Here is an 18,436-nt window from a genome sequence, read left to right as displayed (position 1 = left end):
ATGCACAGTCTCCATGCTAGAGTTGTTTTCTACCATGTTTATCCATACTTGCTGCAAGGAAGCAAAGTTTCCACATGCAATATATATACTATTAATAAATATTTGTCACCTTTTAGTAACATTATGGAAAGCTAATGGAACAGGTTAACTCCTTGGAAAGCAGCAGTGAAAATAATAGCTTGTGTCTATCTCTTATTCCAATGCCATTAGGAGCCAGGACAGTCAGAAAAGAAAGGTACCAAAACTTCCTTTCCCATTCCATTTGAACTGATTGCCCACAATAGAAACAAACATTTCCTGTGACATTAAGTTGTCATCAGCTTCTGTGATTCCCAGTTCACTCAGTCTTTTCTTGTGTATCTGGCTTTTCTTTGCAGAAGTAGCCCCGAGTTCATTTGCAATTTCATAATTGCCTTCAGTTCGTCCAGAAATCTCAGCTTGCTCATAAAGCTCCAATTCATCAGTTACACATTCAGGTAGTTGTTCTTGCCTGAAGCCCTCTACACAGGCTGTCCCATCACCTGACTGGGTAGGCTGTGTATTCCCTAAGTCAGGAAACAATAAGAATGTCATCAACAATCATGCAAAACAACCAAATAATTTAAAACTCCTGAAATTAAAGTTTCTTCCGGCTTAATATTTTCACCTCATCCCACTCAGTTTTTGCATAACTACTCAGTGACAGCCACACATTCCAAATACAATAAGGTGCTTAATGAAAAGGTTTCTTCTTGAGATGACTTCAAGTTGCCAAGTCATAGTGATATTACAGAAAATTACAGTGGGTTTACACATTGCACTTCATGACAGTTCTTCTTGAATAAGATGTAATATGAGAAATACAGTTGTCACATTTTTACTGCAGAGAAAAAATTCTGGGCTGGGAGCACATCTCAGCTCTAATGCATGAAAGAATAGATGAGCAGAGAATTATCATGAACCAGAAGAGCTGTAAGAGAAATCATATCTGCTTTCTTTCTGGTCGCACTCTTATGTCTGTATGACCCAAGGAGGCCATCAGTCACACAGGCTCTGCTTAGTAGGGAGCACAGATCAGGTACGTTAAGGACTTTACAGCGAAAGTGAACATACACCATGAAGCACAGTATTTCTTTGCAGCAAGTTCATCCTTTAGGAAATTCCAGTGTTCTGAGAGTTATGAAGATTTATTTCAGCTAAATCAATCTAGACATTATTAGAAAATTTAAGAGACCTGATTATGAATGATGCAATCCAAAAACCTGGGTATACTAGATTTTTTTAGGAGTTTCTTCTAGGAAGAGAAAAATACCTTTTGTTCTCTCTGCTGAAGCATCCTTTACATCAGAGGGCACCGCTGGTCTAACCAGGACCACACCATATCCTTCATTATTATGGATCACATTACTGACCATGGTTATCTTGGGGATGTCATAATGTTCATCTAAGAAGTTCTACAGCAAAGAAATGGAAATCCAACATGTTATGTCCAGATAAAGGGATGCAAAATATTTAAGTTTTAGGTAGAATCAGTTCTATGTATTTGCTAGAATTTTATTCTTTGCCTATGCAAGTGGCATTGCAAAAGGCATTTTCTTTCTGGCAGATAAGAAATGAAACAAGTATACTGCTTTGGTGGACCAACCCAAGGCAAACAAGTACCATCATCATCATATGTGACATGTAAGAGTTCTACCATAAGGCAGCAAGATCATAAACCAACCTAAACACAAATTATTTGCATTAATTCCAGCAGCTATAAGCTTTTGAAAAACAAGTACATTCTGCCTTGAACTGACCTTTATAAGTATTCCCTCCTTGCAGTGGTGTATGCCGTTGCCCAACAGGGTGCATGTACTACCTGGATATATTTCCACACCAGCACCCTACAAGATAAAATTGACGGCAGTTCACAAATAGTTTGGGCACATTTCCAATTTAACTTGACAACTCCATTGTGGATCTTTGTGTTCATCTACCAGTTTGCACAATGCAAAATTGTGTTACCACTCCAGCCTCATGGCTGTGTTAACCAACTTAAGCAGCAATGCCCAAGGTTGAAGCTCCATGAATAATATTATTGCCACCAGTCCATAAAAGCTCTGGTAAAGAGCAACTGCACAGCCTTGCACTACTTTCTTGTTCTTTAGTCATCCACCTCAACACTCAAAGCCCCGTTGTTCTTCAAAAATGTCCTAATCAGAGTTCAATTCTGTGGTAAGAATCAATGGACAAGGTGTCCAAAAAGGGCATTTCATTTGCAGAACAAATGCCAGGTTTAATGAGAAAATTATTTATGGGCAGAGAAAACAGAAAATCACTTTAAAAGTATTGCAGGACATGAATCAGTCCAGCAATGCAGCAATGATTATTTCACAGATGTCCCCTGTTACTACATCATTTTCATATCACCACACACAAACCAGCATGAGACACTTCCACTGGATGCTATTGGAGGCTATAAGATCCCCGGGACCAGTCTCAAACTCAATAACACGCAGCTGTCCAAAATGAATTTGTAAAGGTTCTCTCAAGAGCAACAGAAGTCACGCTGTTACCAACTGTATTGTTTCCAAGCAGAAACCCTTATTTTAATTTAGGAAATAAGCCAGAGTTAAGAATTTGTTTGTACCTTGGCACCATACAGATCTGAGTTTTTCATTAACAGCTCAGCTGATGTTCGTATTGTTATGCCTGTAGTTTCACATTGTAACACACAATTCTCCAGGGTCGTTTTCCCATGATGGACATCTACGTACATAGAAAACGAATATGGTTAACTGAACCAGTTATGCAAAGGCAAACCCCTCCTACAGATAGATGGACTTAGAGCATTTTTGCAGTGTGATAAAATTACTATTTTAATTTTATCCACTTCAGGTTAATTTTACTGATTTGCTTATCCATGGTTTGAACTTGTGCTATTTTTCCAGTACAAGCAGGAACACTGGTGCAAAGGTCAAAGATTTGTCATGGAGGTTTTTTGGCTTTTTTTTTTTTTTTTTGAAAGTGACAGCAACTATTCTTTTCATTACATTCCAAAGAGACTTTTGAATTAATAAGATACTAAATACACGTATACACATACGTATAATCATACATATAAACATTTTTAACATGTTTAACACTGAATGTCTGTTGAGGCAAAGTATTAATTAGCACCTTCTGCAAAGACAGAAGGCCATGGCCAATAAACTCATTGGATACAACTTTGGATTATTTGAGCCTCAGTTTGAACGTGCTGTGAGCAAAGTTCTATGCTACTTCTACAGCCCATGTCATTCCTCAGTGGAGAACTGTCTGGGTTCAATTACAGCTGAATAGTGCCATGGGGGTTCTTTTGTGGAAAGAAGAATTATTTCCTTTCCCAGGTAGCCTGACATGGGCTGTGCAGCAGAGTCAGGTTGCCTTAACAGCAGAAAAGTAATCAAGTCAAATGATCTTATCCAAGTGTAAGAATAAAACGCAAGAGCCACAACAGCTTGAACGTACAAAAAGTAGAAGTTATTTTGATGTCCACATTATAAGCAAGTTTAAAAAAAAAGGGAAGCCTTCATATTTATACCTGTAGGGCTCCTCTCTACAACATTTTGTTAGAACCAGTAAACTAACACTGGCTCCCAGCTTTAATTCTAACAGTAAATTGTGACAGATTCACAAAAAGGTCAAGATGCTTTTATACTTACTTAAAATCCCCTCTACAGCATCATGTTGCACTAACTTCAAACTGGAGATCCTTATATTGGCTCCTGTACAGTCAACAAAGTTGTCTCCTTTCCCTTGTTTTTCTATCACGATATCATCTGGCAGGCCATAGCCTTAAAGCAGAGGTGAAAGACACAAGTTTGATGAATAACTGGTAACAGTCAGGTGCTCAGTACATAACAGACATTTAAAATAAATATGGAGGTTTAAAACTTGAGGTCTAATATCCTGAATAGGATTTTCCACCCAGTGGCCAAGCTACACCTTACATCCCCTCTGTACTAAGGTACAGGCACTCAAAACCAAACTCAAAAGTTAGCTTACTTGAATGACACACAATAAAACGCAAAGTTATTTTAGACAGTTGAACAAAAGGGTAACTGAGCTCACATTTGCCAAGGCCAAAGTTCTCACTCCCAAAAGTTACAACAGAGCAGGGAGATGCAGTAACCGAGGACACACAGGCACATGCAGTCTGCTTCCAAAGTACAGAAGTTCACTAGAGGCGGCAGAGGTTCCAAAGAGCACGAGGGGAAAAAGCAGTCACCATGACAATACAAGGAAGCAAGTGCAAAGGACTTCATGTTGTCAGTAAGCTTCACAACTTCCCTATTTAAATGAAACTTGGGTCAAAATTTAATGTTCCTGTGTTACATGGGCTTCCAGATTAATTCAGATTAAAAAGAAACTTTCACAAGCGTATGCCAACATTGATTTACTAAGCCATCCACAGTTGTCAGCATTCAACCACTTACAGGGAAATTTATGAGCATGTAAAGCTTTTATTGCTTGTCACTGACAAGAATCATGATAAGGAAAGCAATAACGCAACGTCTATTAAAGCAGCACGAGTCCTATCATTTTCTGAAAGCACACACAAACTCAGATAAGAAGTGCCTGAGTAAGATGCTAGCTTTTAACCAAGTACATAAATAAATAGCATAATGTGCAAGTAGAAAGGTTATAAAAAAAAAAAACCAACAGAACTTTGAACAAGCGTTGGCAGAAAGTTTTAAAGACAGCAGATTTAATGCAAAGTTAAGTGACTGACACTTCAACACACTATACTATCTAGAAATCTTCTCCCACTACTACTGATTTATGGTCACTCCTGGGGAGGAGGTGGCATGGGGCAGTTTACTTGCAGTACATAAGAAAAGAGCACCATGGGGGGGCAAGTGGCAGAGCTAGTTTAACTTCACACCACTACAGAAAGAGGTTATTATCCAAGGCAAGAGTTTTAGGAACAATTGTCCTACAGACTACGTGCAGTTTTCCTAACCATGCTTTTAGCTGGCTTTCCACTTCACCTCTGAAGCAGCACCTGTAGCAGTAAGAAGGAAGCCAGTGACAAGACAGGGAATAGAGAAGGTAGGAGTCACCTGCTGTCAAGTGGTCACACACAGCATGGGCACGGCTGTATGCCCTGCCTGCAAGCTAAGTGACTCCACAGGAGCTAAAGGCAATTGTCATCCAGTAACACGGATCACAGATATTAGATGGGCTGATGCTACAGGTTCCCATCCAGCTTGAATAACTACTGTACAAGCAGAAGGGAAGTTCTTAGATGTCTTTGCTACACATTTTTGTCAAGCACTGAAGTTACCCTTACCATGATTTGCTGCAGCTGCTACTGCTTTAACCTTATTTAGTTCTTGTAAGTTTTTGTTTACACCTGACTTACTAATCCTCATACTGTCAACTTTAGCACCGATTTGCACAGTGGCTGGAAAAAACCGAAAGCTCTAAGCAAGGTGACATTATATCTTTGATGAGTCACCCCTTCATCCTAAGAAAGCCACCAAAACAGCCAGCTGCTCACATTAGTTCCAGCAAAGTATTTCTTGATGCTCCTACTTCAAACGTTTTTGGCTGCTACTATTGCTATAAAAACTTCTCTAACAGGAGTCCATATAAGAAGATTAAATACCCTGATACATACTCACTATTCAGAGAGTGGTTCGTACTAAAGATACATATTTATATGCCTTGCTCTTTAAAATAGAGCAGCTCATCCTTTAATAGCTGTGCTATTGCACCATTTGTATTACTGTTTCCTCAAAGCTAGAAAAGCAATAAATACCACCCCACACAATTTTAGAACAATGTCATTCTTGCAGATAAATAAAGCACTTCATTGAGGTCCTTTATCCTGCAGGTGCATTGTCTATCAGCATGCATATCTATATAAATCAAACATACACAAGAGAAGGGCAAGAAAGAAAAAGGCACTCATAAAACAAGGGCGGCAAGAAAAATAAAGTCCATAACAGCAGGAAATTAAACTCCCAGCCTTCTTCCCATTAAGAAGTTTTGACAAGATAAAAATGCAGCTAAATAAGTATCTGAACAGCTGCACAAGCCCCACTGATATACAGACTATTACACTGCAACAGAGTGTGCATGCCTAAAGCAGAGGAATTACACCAAGAAATTGAGAATTGTGAGGACGAGATAGCAACATATCCTAGGCAAGGCAGAAGTATTTCAAACACATATTTTGCAAGAAAAATGGAATCACATATGCTGTCTGTTTCTACAGAATAAATACACGTTAAATCAAGAGCTCCTTCCTGCAGATTCACATTGGTAGCCCCCCCCCCCCCCACATCACTGACATGCAGTAAGTGCCATAAACTAAGTTCCAATAGCACTTGGCTCTTTCCCCTCTGTATTCACCAGTGCTATACTGGCAGTGAGTCTCAGAGTATAACTCTGAAGCAGATTAAGACATGCAAAGAAGAACAAGGACATCTCTCAAGTACTCTTAAGTTACTGGCTCTAAAAACTGAAGCCTCTCAGAATGACTTTTGTGCTTCCTAGATTAAAACAATCAAGTCCGTCATGTTTCTGTTGAATCCTTTCTATTATCTATCTACATTATATATATCAGGATTTATCCAGACAAATAGTTAGGAGGAAATGATGAATTTGCTATTAATCAGCAAAATTTGCAGTTTATTTGCAGAAGTAACTATGGCTAATGAAACAGCTTACTCCATCCTGCATTAGACATGGCTCTACAGGCAGAAATAGGAACACTTTGACGAAAAAAGCAAACGCTCCCACCAAACTCTGCAAAAAGTAAATCCTTATGCAAAGTTAGTTAAAGACATTCAGTTTACTTTAAGTACACTTTATGCTAGCAAACATTCTACCTTCTAGTTCAACTGAATCAGCAATGCAGAACACGCCATCTACAACATAATGACCAGGACAGATGATGACTCTGTCTCCTTCATAACAGGCATTTACAGCTGCCAGTGGATCATTGTGAAACTGTAAAAGACAAACAATATAATCAGCTCCTGAAGAATGCTATAAAAATGGATGAATTTATGTCCTTAAAGCTTGCTTTTCAATTAAATGTTGCTACTTTTGCTTAAAAGAAACCCTTTTTAATGGCACCAATAATACACAATTTCTATTTTGAATTCAAGAATCACAGCACTCTTTGGACAAAACCAGTCTTAAAACATTCCTTTGATGTTTGTGTCATGTCCATTCCCCCATGAGAAAACTGAGGCAGAGACACAGATTGAAGAGCATATGCACTGGAAAGCAAACCTCAATATGGCCTTGGTTGCAGGCCAACATCTGAATTGTGCCTCAAGTGACTTGCCATGAATTACTGAAGAAATAGATGACAGAAGGTAAAGAAAATAAAAACCACAAACAACTCAGCAACTAGATTTGAGCTGGTCTGAACACTGATGTAACCCCTTGCTCCTGGTGCAAGTCACCCCAAAATACAGTTCATATATTACAGTGGCAAATACGGGGTCCACATGGTCCTTTTTCTTGCCCAAAGAGGGCAGGCTGATATCCTTCACAGATATTACTGGGGGATTCTGTATTGAAGGATAACAAATAGTACAGAAAAACTGCATATTTATTGCTTCCCAGCAAGTTCCAGGGTAAGCATAGTGAGAGCATTTTTCAATTGCCAAGTCAGAAAACCTGATTTATAGCCCAAAAGTTAATCCAGAACCTTCCTGTGGCTCCATTTTGGCCATCTGTAATTCATGAATTTGATCAGAATACAGCAGGCAATTTCATTTGGGCCCAAGGAATCCAGACTGTTCTTAACTGCTGAAGTGGTTAAGTCCTGTCTGAATTCACTAAAACTAAACATAACTACTCTAAAATAAATGTATCTCCTACACAGAACGAAAGCAACAAAATGACATTTCTTTCTTCAAACTCTAGATCATTATCAATAGCATCAAAAGACACAGGTATTTCAAAACTAAATATAAGTATTATGCCTTACCATGTTTCATTGTAGAATTATTACAGAAGGTTTATCTCATTATCTCATCATTACCTCAGTATCTCATCATACACAGGAAGGAAACTGCTTGCATAGAGTACTCAGCAGACACAAATGAAAGAAATTACTTGTATCATCCAGCCTTACCACTTATCATTTAAGTTACAGTGTTTTTTTTGAACTGACAAAAAAATAACACTGTGTGAATGCAGTATCTTGCACATGATAAATTAACTTATTCTTCCACATTGTTTCTTGAGGAGAAAAAAGTATTAGGAGACAGACAATTCCTGTACCTGTACTTCTAGTTCTTCACCATAAGATTCAGGGCAAAGTTTGTCCCTTATCAATGACTGCAGCAGACTTGCCATCATGGTTGAGGATACAACATGAGTGATCTTGGTACCCGTTGGTCTCTGTCCTTTAGCTTGGAGACCACTGTATTTTTGGTAACCAAACACATACCTAAAACAAGAGCAACAAAGCTATCAGTTCTTTCTTCAGTAAAGAACGTCTGTGTATATTTTCCCATATCGCCCTCCTCCTTGCACAAACCCACCAAGTACCTCAGCAGAGGATTCTCAATTAGTTTTAGCTTTTGTTTTAAGTGCTCTATTTTCTCATACAATTTTAGTCCTTCCACCAGGGAGACATTTTCTACTTCTGAGTCCGAATCACTGCTTGATATGTTGTTCCTCACACTTAAAAACTTCCTGTAAAGCTCTTCACATTGAGACAAGAAGTTCTGGTAATCAGCTACAAGCCCAGAAGGCACACGGTGTTCAAGGATATCATAATGCCTGCAATTCAGAGCAAGGGGTCAGTATATTTCGCACTTACAATTTTGAAAGATCAAATATACAAACCCGGAAAGAACCTGAGGAGTTCTGCATCAGTACTTTAGTCAAGATTCTCTGCAGTCTGTATCCATGCTGCTCATTTTTTTTTTTGAAAGCGGCAAAACCAAAAATCTGAACAGACACAAACATATTACTTTCTAAATAGTTGCCCATCCACCTTGAAAAATTATACACAATTATCAGAAAGTCACTCTAAAACAAAGGCATAAGCACAGCTATAAAAAAGTAAGAATTTAGAAGGTAATTAGGTACAAAAAATAGCCTATTTTTAAGCATTTATCAGAAAAAATGAGAAAATCATATCTGAAATAGAAGAAAAATCCTATAATGTGAAGTCTCTATTAGCAACAATCGAAACAACTACCTGGACCAAAATGCAGAATGAATAAGAAAGGCATCATCAGCACCAGATGAAGATGTGAAGGCACTGCATAGTAAATTTTGCACCATCCCAAGAGTATCCTCTACAAATGAAATTGCAGGCCAGAAAATGCCAGCCTGAAGTTGCATTGCCAAAGTCAGAAAGATGAGGACATCTGCCAGCTAGATGGTGCCAAGAACTCCAGGGCCAATCATGTAGGGCCAATCATGGTCACTACAAAAAAGCTGGACAGCAATTAACGATACAAATAAAACAAGATTTAATTATCTCACACCATTTTTGTATGGAACCAGTTGAACACAGTATAAATAGCTCTGTTCAAGAGGCTACATGAAATAAGGGCAAAGATATTCCCTCAACTTTCAGAGGTTCTTTAAAGAGTGCACTTAAAGCACGCTGCAAAGAGCAGGAAAATTTGTAGTCAGAACATTCAATATCTATACAGTTCCAATAAACAGGGTCTACAGAAACAAAACAAGCCTCACAAAATTTTGGCAATGGGGTTATCAGAGGCAACAGAGTAAGTCAATGCAGCGTGACTAACAGCAGAAGAATTTATAGCAATATAGAAATATAAAATATTTGAAGGAAACTGGATATTGTATATAATTTGCCCCTGAAATGCATGCTCTACATTTTAGAGTTGGTCACTAAGAAAGCACATAAAGCTGTCCTGTTTTTTCAAGCTTTAGTTAAACAGTTCATATAGCTTTACTTGCTTCAGAAGACTAGTACAACCTAATGTGCAAAGATACTGTCTGTTCTCATTAAAACAGTGCACACGAGAGACCTGAAAAGTTTAAAGCATCATCTATTTCCATGCATTAAAGATTAATGTTATTTATGAGCTGACACACCAGTGCTTAGATCACAACACAGGATAGCACCAAAACATCAGTGTAGCTTGGAGGACAGGCTTGAAACAAAGTGTCCTGGTTTCGGCTGGAATAGAGTTAATTTTCTTCCTAGTAGCAGGCATAGTGCTGTGTTTTGGATTTAGTAGGAGAAGAATGTTGATAACACACTGATGTTTTTAGTTGTTGCTGAGTACTGCTTATGCTAGTCAAGGACTTTTCAGCTTCCCATGCTCTGCCAGGTGCACAAGAAACTGGGAGGGGGCACAGCCAGAATAGTTGACCCAAACTGCCCAAAGGGCTATTCCATACCATATGGCGTCATGGGCAGTATAGAAACTGGGAGGGGGTTGGCCAGGGGGCAGCAATCGCTGCTTGGGAACTGTCTGGGTATCGGTCGGCAGGTGGTGAGCAACTGCATTGTGCATCACTTGCTTTGCATATCATTATTATTATTATTACTATTACTATTTTACTTTATTTCAATTATTAAACTGTCCTTATCTCAACCCAGAAATTTTCTCACTCTTACTCCTCCGATTCTCTCCCCCATCTCACCGGGACAGGGGGAGTGAGCGAGCAGCTGCGTAGTGCTTAGTTGCTGGCTGGGGCTAAACCACGACAGTTCTTTGTTTCAAGCATGGTATGGGAGAATAAGAAAGGATAACATTTACTTTTCTGCTTGAAGACATTATTTAAGCATTTTGGATTCTTGCTAAAATGGCTGTAAGGCCACGCACAGTGTCAAAAAAAAAAACCACAAACCAAAAACAAAACCCAACATTATCCCATGGCACATCATCGCATTCCAGTTTCATTCCATGCAAAGTCTCCATAAGGTTCCAAAAGCTCAACAACAGAATAGCCATTTGCTGGAGCATACAAGTATAAACACTTCAGAAACACGTACAATTTCCATATATAACACTTCCTCCTAATTTGTATAATCTCAGAAATATATAGGCATATCACAGTCCTCAAATGTCACATTGTGTCCTGTTTGAAAGACAGGCCTGCAGCTACCTTTATAGTGTGGGTAATTATACTAATTTACTTTGTAAAGCATATGCTACATTCTAGCACATGTAATGCCATATTCTAAATAGCATTTCAGGGTAGGTTATAAAAATTCACTGATGTAGTTCCCCAGCATCATAGCAGTATCAAACCTGAATCTGAATGACACACAAACTTCCAGATACTCATGATGCTAAGTTGTAATAAGTAAAGGAATTGAAAAATAACTCTCATGAAAGACTTAAGAAAAAAATAGTGTGTCAAATCTCAGGGGAAAACTTACAGTAAAAATCACTTTTCAATTATTAATTCCAGATACGTTTTATGGTGTGATTTAGCACCCTCAAAAATATAACCAGATTGTGTCCTTGTGCACTGCTTCAGTTCCATATGGCAGGACAGCATCAAAACCCCACCTTCAGAAAATCTAATGCCGTCTAATCCCACTAGGGAAAGAAATACACACATTCAGCATGACCAATTTACAAGTTTTTGTTTACATTCAGTTCCATTTGGGTTCTTATTCTATGCCCAGAGGTATCAGAGCATCCCACACTAGCTTTAATTAGGATTACAATTCATACGCCTGGCACTTGAAGGCAGCTATAGCTGGGTTTGGAGCGCCATCTGATGGAAGGTCAAGGATTACAGGCAAAAACTGAGGGTTCAGAAATCAAGTGGCAACCTCAGTTGCGCCCTCTTTCCATACAAAATTTTGACCATCAGACAGTGAATGCTGTTAGAACAAACTTGCTTTGATTTACTAGTGAACAGGTTTTTTTTTTTTAAATCTGGTTGTGTGTCACTATTGCCACATCACCCTTTCCCGTGGTTTTACCCTAATAGTATCAAACGTGTTGCACTTACAGTCTCAGTCGAGGCTCAACACATCGCACAAAGTAATCAAAATCATCTTCCTCCTCCTCGTCCCAGGTCCTCCAGATGTACTGGTAGAAAAACCTTTTGAAGCAAAGTAAGCATTTAATCACGCAAAGAAGGCCACGTTTACCTGAGCAGACACAACAGCACTGGAAACGCAAATGTAACCAATTTGAGAATTCATCTCAAAGCGTCACCTCTCTCCAATTCCATGTTACCATCTCCTGTAAACTATTTAGTATACACAGAAGCTCTCTTTCTCATCTGTTGTTTACCTGCATAGAGAGTTTTATTTTGTGTATCTGAGTTCAAAATTCATAATAGCCTGAGTCCCACTTTCATTAAAAGAGAGTGAACAGCTAAAACCTGGTTTTGAAAACAAGACTTACACTCTTAAGATCCTGAGGCTTTTTGGTTGGTTGGTTTTGGCCAGGCATCCTTCAGCTAAGCTTTCTTTTTGACAATGAGTTTGTCACCTCCATCATTCAAGCTTAAATCTCTACTACTGAGTATTTCTTAACAGAATCTATCTCTTCTCCCCTTTTCCTCCCACACCCACCTCTTCTGAAACAGCCCATTTTCTAGATGAGAAGACCATTCCTCCTATTTTAGCTTTTTCATCCAGTTCTACTGCCTATTTGTAGATAGCTTTCAAACAGCATGTAGTACATGAAAGCAAGGGAGATGGAAAAGAGACAGAGAGATGATGAGGAAAGGAAAAGAAAATAGAAGTAGTAAGATGTGAACAGACACCTGAAAAATAAAGAGCAAATTTAGGGGAGAAGGCAAAATGCAGAGAAAAGAAAAATGGGACAAAAGGGAAAAAATCCACCAAAATGTTATAGAAGAGAAAGCAACACTGCAGTAGAGCCAGCAAGGTGACACAGCCCAAGGAAATCTGGGGTGGAGAAAAGAGGGAAAGCAACATGATTTCCACCCCACCCCCCATTTGACACAGAAAGCAGACTGACAATAAGCTGCAGCTAAATGTACCTTGTAATTGTGTGATTATCTGTAGTTGCAGAGGACACCACAGACTTTCTTTGTGAGCAGTCTCCTCATAGTACCAGTCATGAGATTTACTTTGGAAAGCTTGGCTTGTGGAGCTGCCAGTGTAACCACAAGAACTAGGGTACCTCCGATTGGATACTACCAGTGTGTAATTGTTCAAGACAAAAATTAAACCTTGAGCATTTTCCTACCTGACATGCTCTACAGCTAGTGCTGTCTGGTCAAACTCTCCTGACTCATCATACACAACCCACAGCTCCTGCAGTGGTATCCGACGTTCCTTCAGCTCCAAGAGTTCCTGCATGCACTCCAAGGTAAAGGTGCTATCCTGTGACTCACACAGGAAAGGTTCACCGAGTTGCACAATTGCTTTCAGAGCTGAGTACTCCACATCAACCACCTGTTGGAACAAATAGTTCTTAAGATTTCTCAGAACCTTAGATACAGCTGAGGAAGGCTAACATGATGGGCCTAAGTCAGCAGGCCATACTGCAAGTGCCAGTTGACCCACACAAACCAATGCACATGGCATAGTACACTGAAGGCAATCTATTCAGCTGAAGTGATAACCCCAGAATTAAGCTTCTCAGAACCACACAGCTAGAGTCTTTTCCACATTCAAAACTTCATTAAAATCCCTCAGTACTCATACAAGGCCAGTAAGCTGCTTCCCTATTTTGTTTCTGGGGATTTTCTTTTTTTTTAGAAAACAGGCAAAAGCAGTATCCTCAGACTCAAACAAATCAATACCTTACAGTTCTTAGGGACTCCTTTGGGGCTCATTTTTCAAAGTGCCCACAAGACACAAACAATCCACTGACTTAAGTCTGGGCCAGTTAAAGGCATTTTGTCACTGGGCTGAAAAGCTGAGGGGGTACAAAGTCTTTCCCTCTTCAAACATGTAATGGAACTGCAAGTTTGAACATCCAAGGTTTGCACAAAGATATATGACTTGGGCATTGAGAGACCGAGAAAAGGAGTATCCCAAACCAGCAATCCTCAGCAGGTCTATAACAAGAGTATGCAATGCAGAAGAGCTACTCTCAGTATCAAGGTGGGTTAAAAGGAAGAATTTTACTGATAAAAAAACTGACAAATGCTCAGAGCCTGATATTTGAAAAGATTACATTAAAACAATAAGCTCTGGACCAAGTACTTATCCCCTCTGTGCCCACAGAGTTCTACCTCACAGCTCACTCGCACTGACTTGGTGTTTCCTCTTCCAGATTCAAGCAAGGAGTCCTTTGAAAAAATTCCTATTGCTCTAGCCATCACTGACAATTAGATATGAAAACATTACTATTGTCTACCACCTCATAAACTTCATAGATAAATGATCTGTCTGTTACAGCGGTAGATTATGTTAATTGGAGACAAATGCCTGAGCAACCGCATTCCATTTACCTCAACAAGGACCTCAAATACATTAGTGCGCCAGACTGCCTGCCATCCAGATGGTTCAAGGACCTTCTCCAGGTACTCAGCTGTGAATTCTTTCACCTCAGAAGCTTTGCAGTCAGCTAAAAAGAAATTGAAGACAGTACATTTATGCAAGGAAAGAAAGAAAAGTCCTCCAGATCATTGGAAAATGAAAGTCAACACAGTTGAAATGTTCCTCTATCACATCTAAAGTTGGACTTCATTCTGTTTTGCTCGTCATAACCATCAGCATATTTGTTGTCTGTCTCAGTACTGAGATAGCTGGAGAGTCATCGGTTTTGTGCTTCGCTGGAAGAAGAGATCCAGTACTCAACCTCCCAGGTACTGAAGGTTTCAGTACCAGAGGTATTAAACAGCTAACCTGTGCCTTATCTTACACAGTCTTATTACACACAAAAAAGTTCTAGTAAGATCAGTTAAAACAAGGCAACGAATCTGGTATTAGCACCTTTTCCTTTCAATCATTCAGATTTTATTTACTTGTATTAAAACCATTGCCTCCTGGTCCACCAGCTAGAGTAGCTGAGGTTACAGCATAAGTGATGGCAGTACATTTTTTCTAGTCCCTGTTATTAAAAGCATCTCACAGTTTAATATAGAATTGACTCCATTTAAACTGGATCATTTAAATAGTCACTACAAGAAACCTGACCACATGTTCTTTTTCCTACTAAGAAATTACTTACCCAAGATGTAATCCTGGTAAGCTTTAAATCGCTCATAAAACAAAAGATGATCTGTGTGAAAAATATCTGGAAAAAGCACATTCCCATCTGGCACAGTCCTTCCTAAAGCAGTCCCTGGTTTGTCACGACTGCCATAATCACTACAGGAATCATCATCTTCCTGGAGCAGATCTGAGGAGAGGAGTGGGAACAAAGCAAACCCCACAAACTGTCAGTTCGATGCAATCATCTCTCACTCCTCTATTCCCAAAGAATTCCTGTTCAGCCCAAGATTTGTCAGTAACCTGCTTTCTACAACACATCTTAAATTATCCTTGGTGAAGAGACTATCTTACTTGGTTACTTGGTCTCTTCTCCAGAATATAATTTACCCTGTCCCAAAAGAGGATCTCCCTATTGGCTGCCACCTGCCCTGAGCTGCAGTTACATGCTGATTTACTTTGTTCTATATGTAAGATCTACAATCCTTTATGTAATACATTACCATTCGTGCACATCTTATGCCTTGTTAGTACGCTGCCTGCATCACCCAGTCATGATATCAAGCACTAATCCAAATTATTTTGGAACATGTACAAAACCAGCTGATCCCACACACAACTGATCCAAAATAATGCGCAGAATTACTGAGCAAAGAGGAAAATATAAGTAAGATGAGTAATAAAACTGCAGATACTAGTCTCAGCTAAAGATGTGTTTTCACAGTTGCCCTTTCCTTCACTTAAGTCTTTTCCTGTTCTTCAGTACAAGCATTCTTTTTGTATTTTAATAAACTAACAAATAACAAAGTCTCCACACCTGAAGTCTGCATGGAAATTCCAAGCAACATATTTAGACAGAAGGGACACAGTGTTGTAATTTGTAGCCCACTTAAATGGACATTGACTGAATCTTTACTTTGAAGGGCTTGATGCAATGATAGCACCCCTTTATAAACCTCATAATAGGTGCCTCCACTTGTGTTCTCATTACAAACTCAGTGAACTCAGTCACTGTTGGTCTTACAGTATCTCTCAGGCCCGGTCATCCGTAAGTTCAGAAAATATTAGAGAGATGACTGCAGTAAACCAAGGGTGGTGATGATTCAGGTGTTTTGGGGTTTGGTTTTTTCTGTGTGTGTTTCCCATGAATGTAACAGCTCAAGACAGCCTCATTGTCCATAACTTGATTCTTAACAATCCACAGGCCTCTACATTTTCATTAGACTACAGGCTGACCTTTACTATATACCTAAAAAAAGAAAAAAAATCACATTCTGTTTTTAACACATCCCTTATGTTTCAGGATGTGTTATGAAAGCCAGGTGTTTAACCTCAAATTTGTTAAAGTTTTTACATATTTGGGGCCAAACTCAATCAACAAAACAAAAATCAGAACCAGTATGAGCCAATTACAAGTGCTTAGACAACATAACTTTTCTTTGTAGCAGAACCAACTGTAATAACACGTAAAGAAAGGAAATGAAAAGGTGATTTTAATCAAGTATGATTTATGAAATATTTTAAAAGATTCCTGTAAAACTGTAGCTACGTTACATGCACACTGTAAATAAGAACTTTATTCCTACACACCCATAACTATGATAGCAATACCCTGTACGAGCCACGCTATGAATTCCAGAGCACAGCATATGTTCCAGAGCAAGCCATTTAATTTAGCTTGCTCTTTGTTTACAAACTGCAAGCCTATCACCACACATCAAGAATGATCTGGCACCGAGCAATGATACTCAAAAGATACTAAAAGCACCGATATTCCAATATTGTGCCATTAAGGCAGAGGGCAGGGGAGTCACTTCCAGGAGAGCATTTTTCCCCTGTCAGCGTTCCAAACACATGCACGTTTCTGGACGCTGCTTTCGATGCCTGTGGTATGCACCTGAGACACACACAGTAAGCTCATAATCAAAAGAGAAGAAAAAAAAAATCTTCTGCTTTACTGTGTTTATATCCAAAGACATCGCTACGTTCCCTCGCAGGCCCCCATTTCCAGCCAGGCCCCCACCCCACGCACCAGCAGCCTTACGCACCGGGGGCTGCGGAGCCGCGGCCTGGCGACGGCCCCGGGCACCGCGGCCCCGTGCCGGTACGGGCACGGCCCCGAGGGCGGGCTGGGTACCAACCAACCGGCCGAGCAGCAGGAGCGGTTTGCCCGGGGAGGCTGTGCAGCTCCGCCCGCGGAGGTATTCAAGCCCCGGCCGCCGCAGCTCTGAGCGGCCCGGGCCGATCTCACAGCCCCTCGCTCCGCCGCGGCTCAGCCTCCAGCGTCCGGTTCCGCAGCTGCGGAGCCGCCCCCGGCAAACCGCGCGTCCCTGCCTGCGCTGCCCTGAAGCGGGGCGGGCGGTGCCGGCCGCCCCCCGCGGCTCGGCTCGGCTCGCCTCTCCCTTTCCGAGCGGCGGCGGAAGCGGGGCGCGCCCGGCCGCAGGGGGCCCCTACCTGGCTTCGCCGCCTCGGCGCGCTCCTGGAGGCCAGCGCTGCTGCCGCCAGCGGCCAGCGCGGCCCGACCGCCCTGCTGGGCTCCCGCCGCCTCCGCGCTGCCCGGCGGCTCCGGCCACGGCTCGGCCATGCTGCCCGCCCGCCCTGCGCGGCTCCGCCCGCTGAAATTTCAAACTTCGCCGGCAGCTAACCCTCTGCAACGTCACCGGCAGCGGCCGCCCTGATTGGCTAGCGGCAGCCGCGGGCGAGCCCGGCCGCAACGGGAGGGCGGGCGGCGCCGGGGCCGTTCGTTGTGGCGCCGGGGCCGGCAGCGCGACAGTGCCCGCGGGCGCGTCCCCGCTGCTCCGGCCTGTGCCTGGCCGTGGGGCTCCGGCGCTGCCCCGCCGGGTGTGCCCGCCACCCGCAGTTGCGCCCGGCGGCGGGGATGACTGTGACGGTACTCCCGTTTTCCAGAAGGCTGGCTGGGCTTCCTCTGGAGCAGGGTGGCAGCCGGAGAGGTCGGAAACGGAAAAGAATGCTTAGAAACTTCCGCCCGTCGGTCGTACCCAAACGGAGGAACAGGGCCCGTTCTTACCAGACGGAGCACAGGAGTGCCGACGGGGATGGGCAGCGCCTCTGCGAAACAACTTTGCTTGCGGAGGCGTTTCTGTGCCTGCGGAGAGGTGTTTCCACGGCGCACGGGAAGAAGGATCCGTCCAGCATGGCCGCAGAAATAGGAAAAAAAACCCCAACAGTCTGCCCCCCCCCAAAAAAAAACCCAAACCCACCGTAATTCACTCGACGACTTCTTCACGTAACTCCAGGAAGACACGCTTTGCTTTTAGCTCGGACCACTTGCTACACAAAAAGCACCTGATCAAAATTTAAAGCACGGGTTTTTTCCCCTCTGAATTTCTCAGTGCTTTCGACGCTGTG

The 18,436-nt window shown here is 41.4% G+C and overlaps 1 protein-coding gene across 1 annotated transcript; it reads right to left on the bottom strand.

Annotated features, from left to right (window-relative positions):
- Window positions 1-222: 222 nt before the first annotated feature.
- Window positions 223-17,651, bottom strand: SHCBP1 (SHC binding and spindle associated 1). Its single transcript, XM_075715722.1, has 13 exons — window positions 17,522-17,651; window positions 15,087-15,257; window positions 14,365-14,480; window positions 13,152-13,360; window positions 11,938-12,030; window positions 8,524-8,757; window positions 8,254-8,422; window positions 6,843-6,963; window positions 3,666-3,797; window positions 2,612-2,730; window positions 1,779-1,865; window positions 1,292-1,433; window positions 223-545 (listed from the first exon to the last, which is right to left on the bottom strand). The coding sequence occupies exons 1-13, from the start codon at window positions 17,649-17,651 to the stop codon at window positions 223-225; spliced, it is 2,046 nt and encodes a 681-aa protein (XP_075571837.1).
- Between the last annotated feature and the right edge of the window lie 785 nt (window positions 17,652-18,436).

This window comes from Pelecanus crispus, chromosome 8, assembly GCF_030463565.1.
Source record: "Pelecanus crispus isolate bPelCri1 chromosome 8, bPelCri1.pri, whole genome shotgun sequence".
NCBI classification, from domain to species: Eukaryota; Metazoa; Chordata; class Aves; order Pelecaniformes; family Pelecanidae; genus Pelecanus; species Pelecanus crispus.
This window is presented reverse-complemented; position numbering and strand designations above follow the sequence as displayed.

Bases quoted from the DNA above. Each gene is read 5' to 3' on its own strand.
- SHCBP1 (XM_075715722.1), bottom strand. From the start codon at position 17,651: ATGGCCGAGCCGTGGCCGGAGCCGCCGGGCAGCGCGGAGGCGGCGGGA. The intron at 12,031-13,151 runs GTAGGAAAATGC...TTGCTTCAAAAG, and splicing joins CTAGCTGTAGAGCATGTCAG to GTTTTTCTACCAGTACATCT. The intron at 6,964-8,253 runs GTACAGGAATTG...TGTCTTTTACAG, and splicing joins GTGAAGAACTAGAAGTACAG to TTTCACAATGATCCACTGGC.